Source organism: Emydura macquarii, unplaced genomic scaffold, assembly GCF_026122565.2.
Source record: "Emydura macquarii macquarii isolate MOO-44397 ecotype Brisbane River unplaced genomic scaffold, CSIRO-AGI_Emac_v2 contig_1644, whole genome shotgun sequence".
In the NCBI taxonomy this organism is placed as follows: Eukaryota; Metazoa; Chordata; order Testudines; family Chelidae; genus Emydura; species Emydura macquarii.
In genome coordinates, this window is record NW_027131781.1 from 17,630,123 (window position 1) to 17,644,585 (window position 14,463).

Below are 14,463 nucleotides of genomic sequence, written 5' to 3' on the forward strand. Positions count from 1 at the left end.
AGCGCCAGGGGTGGGGCGGCGATCGAGAGCTCCAGCAGCACGCTGAACCAGTACTGTCTTGGCCATGCTGGAGCGATGAGTATAATGTCTGCCCTGTCCCTCTTTATTTTCAGCAGGACATTGGGTAGGAGCGGAATGAACAGAAACACGTACATGAGGGTCCCCGTCCAGTCCATAAGGAATGCGTCGGAAGTCGACCCACTCTCGCGATCCCGGAGCAAGCAGAACCTCGGATACTTCGTGTTCCAGGTCGACGCGAATAGGTCCAATTGGGGAATGCCCCACTTCTGGAAGATCATAGTTACCACATCTGGGTGCAACGACCAGTCATGGCGGGGTAGAAATGACCTGTTGAAGTGATCTGCCTCGTCGTTCCTCACTCCCGGGAGGTGAGAGGCCGTCAGGTAGAAATTGTGCCTCATGGCAAGGTCCCACAGACGGATAGCTTCCTCACAGAGGGCCAAGGAGTGTGCTCCCCCCTGCCTGTTTATGTAAAACATTGCTGTGGTGTTGTCCGTCAGCACCTGCATCACTCTGTCTGTTAGGAATCGGAGGAACACTTTGCACGCTAGGCGAATGGCCCTCAGCTCCTTCACATTGATGTGCAAACACCTCTCCTCCCCTGACCAGAACCCGAGTGCCTAGGTAGGTGCTGATGTGGGTTCCCCATGCTACGTCTGAAGCGTCAGAAATTAGGGTGACCGATGGGACCAGTTCCCTGAACGGAACACCCTTCATCACTGCCCTGGGAGTCCGCCACCGGTTTAGGGAGGCTAAAACAGGAGGGGGGAACTGTGACCACCCAGTCCAATGGGTGTCTGCTTGGAACATATACCAAGGCCAACCATGCCTGAAGCAGTCTGAGCCTCAGGCGAGCTAGTCTCACTACATGCAGGCTGCCATGTGGCCTAACAGCTGTAGGCAGTGCCTGGCTGTTGTCGTGGGGCCTCAGTGCAGCTGGGAGATGATAGAGACCATTGCCTCAAAATGTGGCTGAGGCAGGAAGGCTCTGGCCTGGGACACGTCCAGGGTAGCCCCAATGAACCCTATTGGTTGCACTGGGGTTTGTGTGGACTTCTGTTCGTTTATGAGTAGTCGCAGCCTGCTGCACATGGAGCAAGTGAGAGTCACGCTTTCCTGCACTTAGGACCTGGACCTGCCCCGATCAGCCAATCGTCCAGGTAAGGAAAAATTTGCACACCCTTTCATCTCAGGTGGGCAGCCACTACCGCCATGCACTTGGTAAATACCCTTGGAGCCAAAGATAGGCCAAAGGGCAGGGCTGTAAACTGGTAGTGGGAACCAGCCACCGTGAAACAGAGAAAACGCCTGTGGCTGGGGAGGATAGACACATGAAATTATGCGTCCCTGAGATTGAGGGCGGCATATGAGTCTCCTGGATCCAGGGAAGGGATTATGGAAACCTGAGTCATTTGACATATTTGTTTAGACAGCACAGGTCTAATATGGGTCTCAGATCCCCCCTTCACCTTGGGCATGAGGAAGTACCTCAAATAGAACCCATTCCCCCTTCTGCCTTGAGGGACTGTTTCCAAAGCTCCCAGGTTGAGGAGGGTGTCCACCTCCTTCAAGAGGAGTTGCTCGTGAAAGGAATCCCTGAAGAGGGATGGAGGGTGAGGGTTGTTGGGGGGGGGGTGGCTGTAAACTGTAGGGCATAGCCCCCCGAGACTATTCCAAGGACCCAACGGTCCGAAGTGATTTTTGCCCATTTGGGATAGAAGGGCCTTAACCTGTTTAGGAAGAGGCAGGGCAGATCCAGGAGAGCAGTCGGGGTGCCACCCTCGGCTGCACCAACAAAATTGTCTCCTTTGGTTGCCCGACCTCCTGGGGGGCCCCTGCTGGGGAGCTGAGGACGAGCTAGGGGGATGATTTCTTCTTCTAAACCCCCTATTCCTATTGGATTGGAAAGGCCTGGGCTGAGGCCTTGGTTGCTGCTGCGCCTGGGGCCGTGACTGACGACTGGAAAACTGGAGCGTGTAAAGGCCCAGGGAGCGAAGCGTGGCCCTGGAGTCCTTCAGACTGTGCAACTTTGCATCGGTCTGATCGGAGAATAGGGCCGACCCATCAAAGGGGAGGTCCTGAATAGACTGCTGCACCTCCTAGGACAGACCTGAGGATTGCAGCCACGAGCACCTTCTCATACAGATGGCAGAGGCTATGGCCCTGCCCGCCAAGTCAGCAGGGTCACAGGACGTTTGGAGTGCTGCCCTAGCTATCGTGGTTCCTTCCTCCACGATGGTGCTAAAGTCTGCCGCCTGGTCCTGGGGCAGGGCCTCAGTGAACCACCTGAGGGAGTCCCACAGGTTGAAATTATATCTGCCCAGGAGGGCCTGATGGTTAGCAATCCTGAACTGCAGGCTTGCCGTAGAATAAACCTTTCTCCCAAACAAGTCCAGCTTCTTATTGTCCTTGTTCTTGGGAGTCAACCCTGACTGACCTGGGCTGTCTCGCTGGTTAGCTGCGTCTACCACCAGGGTTCCCAGGGCAGGGTGTGTGAATGAATACTCAAACCCCTTGGCTGGGACGTAATATTTCTTCTTGGCTACCTTTGATGTAGGGGCGACCGAGGACGGGGTTTGCCACAGGGCCTTTACAATCTTAAGGACCCTCTCATGGACTGGGAGGGCCACTCTCGCTGGGGCAGCCGCTGCCAGCACATTAAAGAGGCTATCTTTGGCCTCTTTTAGCTCCTTCATCTCCAGCCCCAAGTTGGAGGCCACCCTCTTGAGCAGCTCCTGGTGTGCCCTGAAATCCTCCATGGGCGCAGAGTGGTCCCGGGAGACTGCCTCGTCAGGTGGAGGAAGAGGACTGCAGAGGTGCAGCCTGCAGGTGCGCCCCCTCCTGGCGAAGGGTTGTACCTGCTGAGGTTCCCGCCAGGGGGTCTAACTCCTCATCCAAGGAGTGGTGCCTATGGGCCTTCTCCTGTGCCGGAGGCACGGACTGCACCCCTGACGACTTAATGGATTGGGGCCCCGGCCCCACCTGGATACCCCATGGGGCTCAATAAGGCCATTGTAGTGGCCATTGTCCCTGGGGCTGACTGTGCCACAGGTTCTGACGCTTTGTGGGTGCCTCGACTCACCAAACAACTGTTCCCCCGGGAGACCCCGAGTCATCATTGTGGTCAGAGGCCCTGGACTGACGGTGCCATGTATGTCCTTGGTCTCAGGCACCTTCCATGCCGGGAACTGCCCTCTCGATGCCTCTGACCTCGACTGGTGCCACCTCCTGGCATGCGCTGCCTCTAGTGCTGGGAATCGATGTCGGCGCCGAGAGGGAGGCTCCACGTCCCGTGCCAGAGCAGTTCAGCTTGACGCCGCCGACCTGGAGCGACTACAAGAGGAGCGGCTCTGCTCTACCCTCAGAGACCGTCCGGCGGGAGATCTTCCTCCGCCATTCAGGGCAACCCAAAGCAGATTTCCCCTGTGACACTAGCCCCTTCTCCCTCAGCAGATGGGGGGGTGGAGGTGGCATAGGCAAGGACAACAAGGCTCTTGCTGCCTGAAAAACCTCCCGTGTTGACAGCGTCGCCAGGGGCACTCTCCCACTCCCAGGAGTCAGGGGAAGCTCCCTGACCGGAGATGCAGGCGCAGGAGAAGTCTTGTCGGGCCGGGTCCAGTGCATCTCCATACTCGACCCTGCCCATACCGATGACGCAGGGGAGTGTCCATGCTCCGCATGCTGCTTCTTTCTCTTTGGTGCTGGCGATGTTGCGCAGCGCCGAGTCGAGGGCGGTGCCGGTGGTGTGCTCTGCACAGAGGTCATGCCCAGTACCGAGGCGGAGCAGGTCAGCTCAGACACCGAGCAGAGCGCTGCCTCCATCCACAGGGCTTTCAACCAGATTTCTCAGTCCTTTTGAGTCCTCGGTTTGAAAGCCCTGCAGATCTTACACTTCTCTTTTCTGTGGGCTTCCCCCCAGCACTTACAGCAGCAGTCATGGGGGTCGCTGAGCGGGAAGACCTTCCCACAGGAGGCACACGCTTGAATCCTGGTGACCGGGACATAGCCTGGCCGCTCCAATTCCCCACAGGGACTTGCCTTATCTCTAACTACTCTTAACAACACTTAACAACTACTTAACTAAATAGAACTAACTTAGAATATCAGATAAGTCCAAACAAGAGGAATAGTACTTGCTGAGAGCAAGGCTAGTTCCAGCAACCATCATGGATGGAAAGAAGGAACTGAGGGGGGCATAGGGCCGGCAGTGCCTCATATGTGCACTTGGCACGTGTGCGGGGTTCCAGGGGGCGCTGGAGCCGGCCCTACAGGATCTGCTAAGGGGAAAAAAGTTCCAGGTAACCATGCACAGAGGCATGCACACACCTATCGTGGAATGGACATGAGCAAGCACTCGAAGAAGAATATAGGGTTTGTTCCAGCTAATGCTACCAGGCATAATGTTTATTGTCATGAGTAATCCCACTGAATCATGCCACGAAGAGCTACACAGCAAGTGTTTGCTAGACCCTTAGTATTGCTGTTAAAGTAAATGGATGTGACTCAAAATTCACTCAGAGAGGAGACCAGATTTGATGAGTAAGTCAGATAAGAAAGAAGGTGCTATTTTAAAATAACAGTTCCTTTTCAGAATAGAATTGTACTTTGAGACTTTAGACAGTGGATAAAGTTTTCAGATGTGTCTAAGTGACTTAGAAGCCTAAGGGCTTGTCTTCAGGTAGAGTGCTACAGCTGTGATGCTGTAGTACTTTAGTGAAGATGCTTCTACTCTGATAGGAGAACTTCTCCTGTCAACATAGTTAATCCACCTCTCTGAGAGGCAATAGCCATGTTGATGGGAGAAGCTCTCCTGCCGACATTGTGCTGTTTGCATGGGAAGTTAGGTTGGTATAACTGTCGCTCAGGAGTATGGATTTTTCACACCACTGAGACACACAGTTATATGTAGATATAGGTCTGTAGTGTAGACCTGGCCTAAGTCACATGAGAGTTAGGTTCCTAAGTCACTTGTGCACTTTTGAAAATGTTACCATGTATCACTATTAATGTCAATAGCAGTGGTTCTCAACCAGGGGTATGTGTACCTGTGGGGGTACCAGAGGTCTTCCAGGGGGTACATCAACTCAACTAGATATCTGCCTAGGTTTACAACAGGGTACATAAAAAGCACTGGTGAAGTCAGTACGAACTAAAATTTCATACAATGATTTGTTTATACTGCTCTATATACTATACACTGAAATGTAAGCACAATATTTTATATTTAAATTGATTTATTTTATAATTATATGGTAAAAATGAGAAAGTAAGCTATTTTTCAGTACTAGTGTGCTGTGACACTTTTGTATTTTTGTGTCTGATTTTGTAAACGAGTAGTTTTTAAGTGAGGTGAAACTTGGGGTTTGCAAGACAAATCAGATTCCTGAAAGGGGTACAGTGGTCTGGAAAAGTTGAGAGCCATTTGTCAATAGTACCAGTTTTCTTTTAAAAAGACACAAAGAACAAAGCAACTACTCAAATTACTTTTTAAAAGATAATTTATTAACATTTTTAATGTGAATTTAAAAGGACAAGGGAGTGGGGCTGTTGTCAGTATTCATGCAACGAACAAAGTTAAAGCATAATTTTATATTAAGTAATGCTACTAAGGTTGAGTATAAAGAAAAGTTCAATTGAATTTTAAAGTATTAAGCAACCAAAACTTCTTATACAAGACGAAAATATAAGTCCTCTTGAACTAGTCATAAAATACATTTCAGTAGTTTTGATACTAACAAATTATGTATATCAAACTTTACCCTAATTCTTGATTTTTTTCTCCCTAAATCAAGCACAAGCGTTCAAAGAAAAAAATTGTTAGTTTGCATCCCATCAAACTGCAGCATGTGTGTGAAACCTCACAGAACAGTTATTAGGCCTTGAGCATTACAGATTTTTTCACAGCAACCTGCTGAACATATTGTTAAATAAGCTGCCAAACAGTTCCTTAATTTAGACTAGTTTGGTTATCAAATAGACTTGGAAGTTTAATAAGTTTAATAAATAGATATTCCTCCAGAGCAGAAAATGCGGGATCATTTTACATGGGTTTATGAAGCCTTTAAGGTATGAAAGTACAGCAAAAAGCCAAGTTACCATTACTATCCCTTAATTTCTTATGAGATTTTCAGATACTTCTCCCTCATTACCACTCCATTTTGACTAAAGTTGGGCATGTCGAAGCTAAAATTTCATTACAGCAATTTAGCATTTTACACTAGAAAGAGAAAATAATTTGAAGGAGAAAAAAAGACATCCTATTTTTCGATATAAAATTTTGCAATCTATGATTTCAGATTACATCAACATTTACTGAAATGCTATTAAGCATTGAGGTATTTCGAATGCCGGAGATTGATTGTAATAACTGGAGTCTACTGAAGAGGTACTGGATAGCTCAGAGAATCAATGATGGGATAGGACAGCATTTCACCTTGAGGCAGCCAGGTCACACTGAGCTCAGGACAGTATCAAGTGACCACTACCACCATCTGAAAGCAATTTTGTGGCCATGGTTGTTCCAGCGAAGTTACAAACCAAATAAATCACCCATATCAGCTGGCATCCTTGTTAGCAGTTTCTACAGAAAGGTCAATGATTGACTGAGTTGTAGAGACTAAGCTACCCACTCACCTTTAGAGTCCAGGGGTGACTCTTAGAACAAGGGTGAGGCATTTAAGTGAGATGTTATATATAGGGAAGCCTGCACTGCCATTGTTCATGCTGTGTCTGTTGAATTGCAGTTTCCAGGGCTTTCACTCTGGCACCTACTGTAAGAACTTAATTCACTTATAGAAAAGGAAGATTTGTTTTTAAATGGCTACCTGGAATTAGCAGTGGGTGAACTTCAGTGGTTCGCAGTTGTGGGTTTCTGCGAGTCTCTTTGGTCAAAAAGTGTTAGCATTACTGCTGTATCATATTGTGTGCCTAAATCCTCGCTATCTCCGCCATTTGCAGTTTCCAAAAGAAAATTATCAAGTGTTAACAAAATCAAACTCCCCTAATGTGAACTAATGATTTAGCTCACTTTCCTTTTCAATTTTTTTAGAAGACTCAATTAAACAAGACAGAAATTAAGATTAAGTGACAAATTAAACACATGCTTTGGCCTTAACTAACACAAGAAGGATTACTGCTACTTACACTTATTTTGTACGGTATCAACTACAAATAACTCTTAAAACTTCCTCTCTAAAGTTCAGGATTGGGTGCGTGCAAATCTAGAGGATTCTTCGCCTCTCTATGAGCCTGATCCTACACCCATGAGGTCCATGGATGCAGGATCGAGGCCTGGGCTTCTAGAGCAAGTTGCCAGGCCAAAGGTTCAAAGCAGTCAAGAATTCCAGAGATATTTTTTCCTAATTAAAGAAATCCTAGGAAGGAAGAAGTTGGAAGTTTGGGTTTTGCTGTCCTCATGGTTGTTAGCTACTCAGGGGCTGCATTTAGATTTCTAGGCAATTGGGTAAAGAAACCAAATCATCAAGTTTAGTTTGTTATATATTGTAGTTCTATTTTTACTGCTGACTGACAGAAAGGTCAATGTGGGGCAGAAAATAACATGTTGAGTTGCTCCATATCCACCTTTTATGGCTTATGCCATATAGTTTAATATATAGACCTAAATTATACAGTTGCACTACTAGTTATAATCTAATTAACACAATCTCTGCATTCAAAAATTTGAGAGAAGTCCTGTGAAAGGCATTTCTAATTCCTAGTAGTGCAACCCAACCAATTTAAAACAAATATCAGTCAGAAAGTCACTTTATGCACAGTGGAGATGGGGGCAAGATATACGTGTATAAAAATATATTGTATATAACACATGTTTAGAAAATTGCATAGACAATATTCTTTTATTTAAAGTCATATAAGGCACAGTTTTACTAAATATATTTTGTCTGTTAAAAAGCAAATCTATTTTAATCACTTTGATATAATGTAATTAATAGTACCCTTTCCATAAAAATATGTGCAAATGTAAAAAAGACAGTTTTCATATGGAACATGAAATACTCTAGTGTAAATGTTAAATCAGTCAATTTTCTAAAGTTTATTTGTATAAAATTTGAACACCACTATTTTAGATCACAGTCTCTCTGGCGTTATTGTCCTCCAGACTGTTCACTGGCGGTCGTGGTACTTTCTTCATTCGCTGTATAATCTAGATGCTCCATCATCTAGGCAGAAACAAAATTACTGTTTTTACAATACTAATTTCTCATTGGCTCAAACTTTTCAGCTAGTTAAGAGAAATTTAATTAAGTAAGGATTAGAGTGGAGTTGAGTTAAGCAGAATACAGTGAGGAAATTCTCTACACAAGACTGAAAAGGAAATATCTAATCCAAATAACAAAAACCTTATTTTAATTAATAACATTTTGCATTAAGACAATGCTTTTCATCCAAGGATCTCAAAGCACACTACAAGGAATTAATTAAAAGCTTCAGAACACCCCTATAAGGAAGGGAAACGTCTATTAAAAAAATTAACAGTTGCATAAACAGACCAGAGAGGTGAAGCAACTTGTTCAAGGTCACAGTTAGTGGAAGCACTGAAAATAGAAGTCAGGTGTCCTATTTAATATTTAAACTTCGCAAAATCCTTTCTGAAGAGAAAAAGTTACATTCTGGCTTCACTGCAAATAAATACAATTTACAACTGTAGTATGTAACCTATCATTTAAATCAGCTTCTAAACCAGATAACTGAAGGTTGGCTAATGTGATGCCAGTTTTTAAAAAAAAGTTCCAGAGGCAATCCTGGAAATTTCAGGCTGGTAAACCTAACTTAAATACCAGGAAAACTGGTTGAAACAATAGTAAAGAACAGAATTATCAGACACATAGATTAACATGATTTGTGGGGAAGAGTCAACATGGCTTTTGTAAAGGGTAATCATGCCTCGCCAATCTATTAGAATTATTTGAGGGGGTCAACAAACATGTGGACATGTGATCCAGTGGACATAGTATGCCTAGACTTCCAAAAGTCTTGGGCAAGGTCCCTCACCAAAGATGCTTCAGCAGATTAAGCAATCATGGGATAAGAAAGAATGTCTGCTGCCGGATCAGTAACTGGTTAAAAGATAGGAAACAAAGGGTAGGAATAAATGGTGAGTTTTCAGAATGTAGAGAGGTAAATAGTGGTTGTCCCCCAGGGGTCTGTACTGGGACCAGTACTGTTCAACATATTCATAAATGATCTGGAAAAAGGGGTAAACAGTGAGGTGGCAAAATTTGCAGATGATACAAAACTACTCAAAATAGTTAAGTCCAAATCAGACTATGACGAGTTACAAAGGAATCTCACAAAACTGGGTGACTGGGCAACAAAATGGCAGATGAAATTCAATGTTGATAAAGGCAAAGTAATGAACATTGGAAAACATAATCCCACTATACATACAAAAGACTAGGGTCTAGACTAGCTGTTATCACTCAAAAACAAGATCTTGGAGTCATTGTGGATAGTTCTCTGAAAACATCCACTCAATGTGCAGCAGCAGTCAAAAAAGCAAATAGAATGTTAGGAACAATCAGGAAAGGGATAGATAAGGCAGAATTTATCATAATGCCTCTATATAAATCCATGGTACGCCCAGATCTTGAATACTGTGTAAAGATCTGGCTGCCCCATCTCAAAAAAGATATATTGAAATCAGAAAAGGTACAGAGAAGGGCAAGAAAAATGATCCGGGGTATGGAACAGCTTCCATATGAGGAGAGATTAAAAAGATTGGGACTTTTCAGCTTGGAAAAGAGACGACTAAGGGGGATATGATATAGGTCTATAAAATCTTGACTGGTGTGGAGAAAATGAATAAGGAAATGTTATTTACTCCTTCACATAACACAAGAACCAGGGGTCACCCAATGAAATTAAATAAGCAGCAGGTTTAAAACAAACAAAAATGAAGTATTTCTTCACACAATGCACAGTCAACCTGTGGAACTCTCTTCCAGGAGATGTTATGAAGGCCAAAACTATAACTGGGTTAAAAAAAGAACTAGATAAATTCATGGAGGGTATGTCCATCAATGGCTATTAGCCAGGATGGGCAACGATGCAACACATGCTCTGAGTATCCCAAGCCTCTGACTGCCAGAAATTGGGAGTGGACCACTTGATGATTACCTGTTTTGTTCATTCCCTCTGAAGCATCTGGTATTTGGCCACTGTCGGAAGACAGGATACTGGGCTACATGGACTACTGGTCTGACCTAGTATGGCCATTCTTATTTTCTCACATTATTCTACTAGTCTATTTATACTGGTTACATATTACTTGTTCTCCATAGTGAATCCTTGCCTGTTTTTGAATCCTTTCTACAATCCTTCAGGTTTACAATAAACAAATCTCTTACCTACAGGAAACTATTATATAAACAATTATGGTTCATATTTTTCAGGCCTAAAGTAATTGATTAAGATCACTTATGTATTTAGGTACTGGGAAAAAAATTAACTGATTTAATTCAAAATCCAGATTTCTTTTTTGTAATGTAAAGTAATTTTCAAACTGGGACGTAAAAATGCAAAGCTAGATATTTTTATTGCCAATTTCCATTAATAAGTAAATTAGCAAGGAGTAACAAAGGCATAATTCCATATTTAGCTGTATTTGTACCATACATATACATACACTCGGGATGAAATCCTGGCTCACTGAAATCAGTAGAAAATTTCTCATTGACTTCAACAGAGCCAGAACGTCATCCTTGCAATCTGACCTGAAAAGACAAATCAAGATCTTTCTGTGATTCTATAAGTACAAAATCCAATGTTCTGATAAATCACCCAAAGCTAAAGCAACCCCCTTCTTACGTGTGTGTACACAAATCAAGCACTGGAATCTATGTTCACAGTGGTGACAAAAAAATGTTACAAGTCTCTCATCAGCAGTCAAATAAAGCACTACCATATCATTTTGAGTACGTCTTCACCGATAGTGGCAAATTCGCCGCTGTCAGATCCATCTATCTGGATCGATTGAGCAGTCAGTGAAGACCTGCTCAATTGATCTGGAAGTTGATGCGTTAAAACCACCCCCTCAAGTGGCGCAGTGCAGTGAAGATGCTGCATAGAAGAGGAGTTATGAAGTTGACGGGAGTTACTCAAGTTACTCTGCGTAGTTTGCGTAACTCCCGTCGACTGTCGCCAAATCTGAAGGTAAGTGTAGACCAGGCCTTTGTTCGCAGTGCATATCCTCTTCTATCCCATGTAGTCCAAGATCATACATCCAACACTAAGTCGTTGTTCTCATCTGCCTTATTTTATAAATGAATTATACTCAAAAACTGAAAGATGGCAGATGCAAAAAAAAATTGAAAAAAACAAGGAAACGAAAGAGAAGAACTGAAGAGCTGATTAATACAAGTTGCACTAAAAAAAAAAAAAAAAAAAAAAAAATGACTATATCACACCTTGTAGCAAAGGCTTCCTGGAGGACTCCAACACCTAAATGAAATTCACTCTATTATTATAGTCATATATAACAGGAATGTTTCAAGACAAATGAACAAAAAAGGACTATTTAGTGAAAACAGCATCTAGAAAACAAGAGCTATTGTGTCAAATGACTAAGTATAGCTTACATTACACATTAATGGAAAGATAATAGGTATCTGCTAAGGTTTCTTTGCCCTGTTGAAACAGTACAAAGGAATGTTAAACTAGCTCTAAAAGGGCTGTTGAGGATTTTCTCAATGTGGGGGAATCCTCATGGGCATAAAAGCGTTTTGCAGAGGGTACATTGGGGCCCCGCTCCATCCCACTAGGGACTGCTCCAACTAAAGCATTCCAGTGCTTTTTCAGCCCCCAGACGCCTCAAGATCAGGTTAGCAAAAAGAGGGCTCTAAACTCACCTTTCTTCCACCCTCCAACTGCACTGAGCGTAAGCAACTGGAGGTTTGGCCCCAATATTTTTTAAAAGAAAAGGTATGTAAAGAAACCATTGCTAGTTCAAAATACAGCATATGCATATACTGCAAGAAGCTTAACTATGCAATAAAAATATGAGATGTACAGGAGTATCTGAATCTGAAGATGCATTGAATAAGATCCTCTGAAAAAAATAAACTTGGTGAAATAAAGGCAGAAGAAATCCTAAAACTGTACAGAAGAAATTGAGTAAATGTCTCATTAAGATCACATTGAATGTTTCAACCTCAGCCAAATCTCCAACTTGTAAATCAACTTTTTTTTATTTTGTGCCAAACTCTGACCCAACAACAGGCCAAAGTTTGGAGCAGTTTTAATCCTTAAAAAGCAAAACAAAACACAGTCGAAAAAGCACATGAAATAACTACCATGGCAACATAAACCAAGGATGAATTTTGTAAGGTGAAGTGTGAGAAGGTTTTTTGGTAGCTAAAAAACTAGAATGAAGTAGTTAGACCAAACGTTACTAACAACTTAAGCAAGGAACATTACATTGTTCTCTCAAAGCGAAGTTCACTAACTCTCTACTCCCAGAGGCAGCCTGCACAATTGGGCTTTGTACAGGGAACTCCATGAGGTATCGGGAGAGCAAGTAAGTATTGAGCTAGCCATGCAGTTCCTCCATAGTCTATTTCAGCCTATACGGAGAACTAAGCAAAATCCCTCCACACCATCATGAGGCACTTCTACCCACTAGATTTATGTGAGATGTTACTCCTCTTCCTCCCCCCACCCATACACACACCACGTTAAATGAAGCTGGTGTAGAATTATTCCTCTCAACATTGCAGACAGGTAATGTAGAGCTGATATTGCATAGAAGATAACACCTTTACATCTGCATGAGTGTCACCCTATATTAGCAAAAGGAAATTCTTTTGGCTTTTCTTAACACAGCTATCTGAAAGTTCAACTTCTCTCACCATAAATCAATTGTTCTTAAAAATAGCGGTCCATATTCTGCCCAGAGCTATGCGTGACACAACTCACGGGAAAGGAATACAAAGACACCTTTAAGTTTCCCAATATTATGGGATTGTCCTACTGCTGGACCAGTTCTCAGAATACATTAGAGTAACCTCAAGGCTTCTTTTACTTATGCTAACTGCCAACAGCTCCCAAGAGATTGCGAGGACATAGAGATGACCTGACTGTGACCACTTTCCAATGGCCTGGTGCCTTGTGCCAGAAGCCAGGAGGAGGATGGCATATGAGCCACTATAACTCTCACCACCCAAGAATCTATTTAGGCAGGGGAAATCCTCAACGTGCCAATTTGCAACTACTTTGTGCTGACAGAGAGGGAAAGAAGTTTTGGATTGTAATTGATATTTCTAAGCCCCCAGTCAGAAGTGGAGACCTTGTTGCAGAATGGCATTTGTGATCCTGACAGCATAAGACTAATGCATAAAACATTCTAAACTACTGGTCAAATCAACTACAATAAGTGTCCATTTTTTTTCAAGTGTATTCTAATACAAAACTATTGTAGACTGGAAACTGATTTCCAATTAACATTTGGATGCCATTTTCAGTGTTCCATATGAAAACACTTTTCATCAAAATGATGGCTGAAAGATACTGAAGATAATACAAATTCTAGTACAATTCCTAGTGCAGTCTTGTGAAAAATATCATCTGTTTTGATTTTTCAAATTACAGCACTGAGCCAAATATGTGCATTTTCCTTTAAATCTTGTTCTATCAAGTTAAATTATAGACTAAAATATACTTAGCTTCTACAAAAGGCTTTATTTAGAAATGCAATAAGCACCACTAATACAGATGTAAACTGACTATATACTAATATATTACCAAATACTTATTTAAGGAACACTACACAGATTTACAAAAATGTTGACTACATGAATGTATTCCACTTACCTGATAGCTGCTACCTTGCCAAAACTTCTTCATCTCCTTGCGTCTCCAGGCAACAAGTGAGCTGGTAATGAGTGTACATGGTACCAAATAGAGAAGGGCTGGTTGTCCCATCTTCATCAGTGCCAGAACAACAAAAGTCAGCACCATGCCAACTGCATAGGCTATTAAAAAAATTCAGGGACAGCTACTGAATAGGACTGTACAGGATTACATCACTCAATTTATTACAGATATCCCTAGCATACAGGATTAATACTATAGCTATTACAGTATTTTCCATTTGATTATGTAAATGTGCAAAAATAGTAATTTTGGTGTACTTTAAATATTCACTGACTTTTTCAAGAGCACTGATCACTATAACGATACATCTCAGATACAGACAAGTAAAATTAGTGTTTAAAATTTTGGCAATATTCACTTTTGCAAAATTGAAGAAAATTATCTAATAATCTCACAAAAACAGCTTGCAGAAAAATACACTTTGCCAAAAATACTGTATTAAAATAATTTACCTATGGTGCAAGAAACATAATATACAGAAGAAGAACTTGTCTGAACATCAAATCTTCGACAATAGGCAACCAGGAGACCTAAAGAGAGAATGCAGAGATT

General features: G+C 42.7%; 1 protein-coding gene across 3 annotated transcripts in view; it reads right to left on the minus strand.

The window, feature by feature from the left end:
- Positions 1–5,501: 5,501 nt before the first annotated feature.
- SPPL2A (signal peptide peptidase like 2A) overlaps positions 5,502–14,463 on the minus strand; it is a 38,601-nt gene continuing 29,639 nt past the window's right edge. For 2 of the 3 annotated variants that reach the window (XM_067555767.1, XM_067555765.1), the window contains 3 exons: positions 14,364–14,441; positions 13,849–14,009; positions 5,502–8,201 (listed from right to left, as the gene is read on the minus strand). In XM_067555767.1, the coding sequence (XP_067411868.1) occupies positions 8,127–8,201; positions 13,849–14,009; positions 14,364–14,441 (314 nt within the window). In that variant the 3' untranslated portion in view covers positions 5,502–8,126. Of the gene's footprint in view, positions 8,202–11,447; positions 11,482–13,848; positions 14,010–14,363; positions 14,442–14,463 lie in introns of all 3 variants that reach the window. The other variant, XM_067555766.1, reaches the window with a different exon arrangement.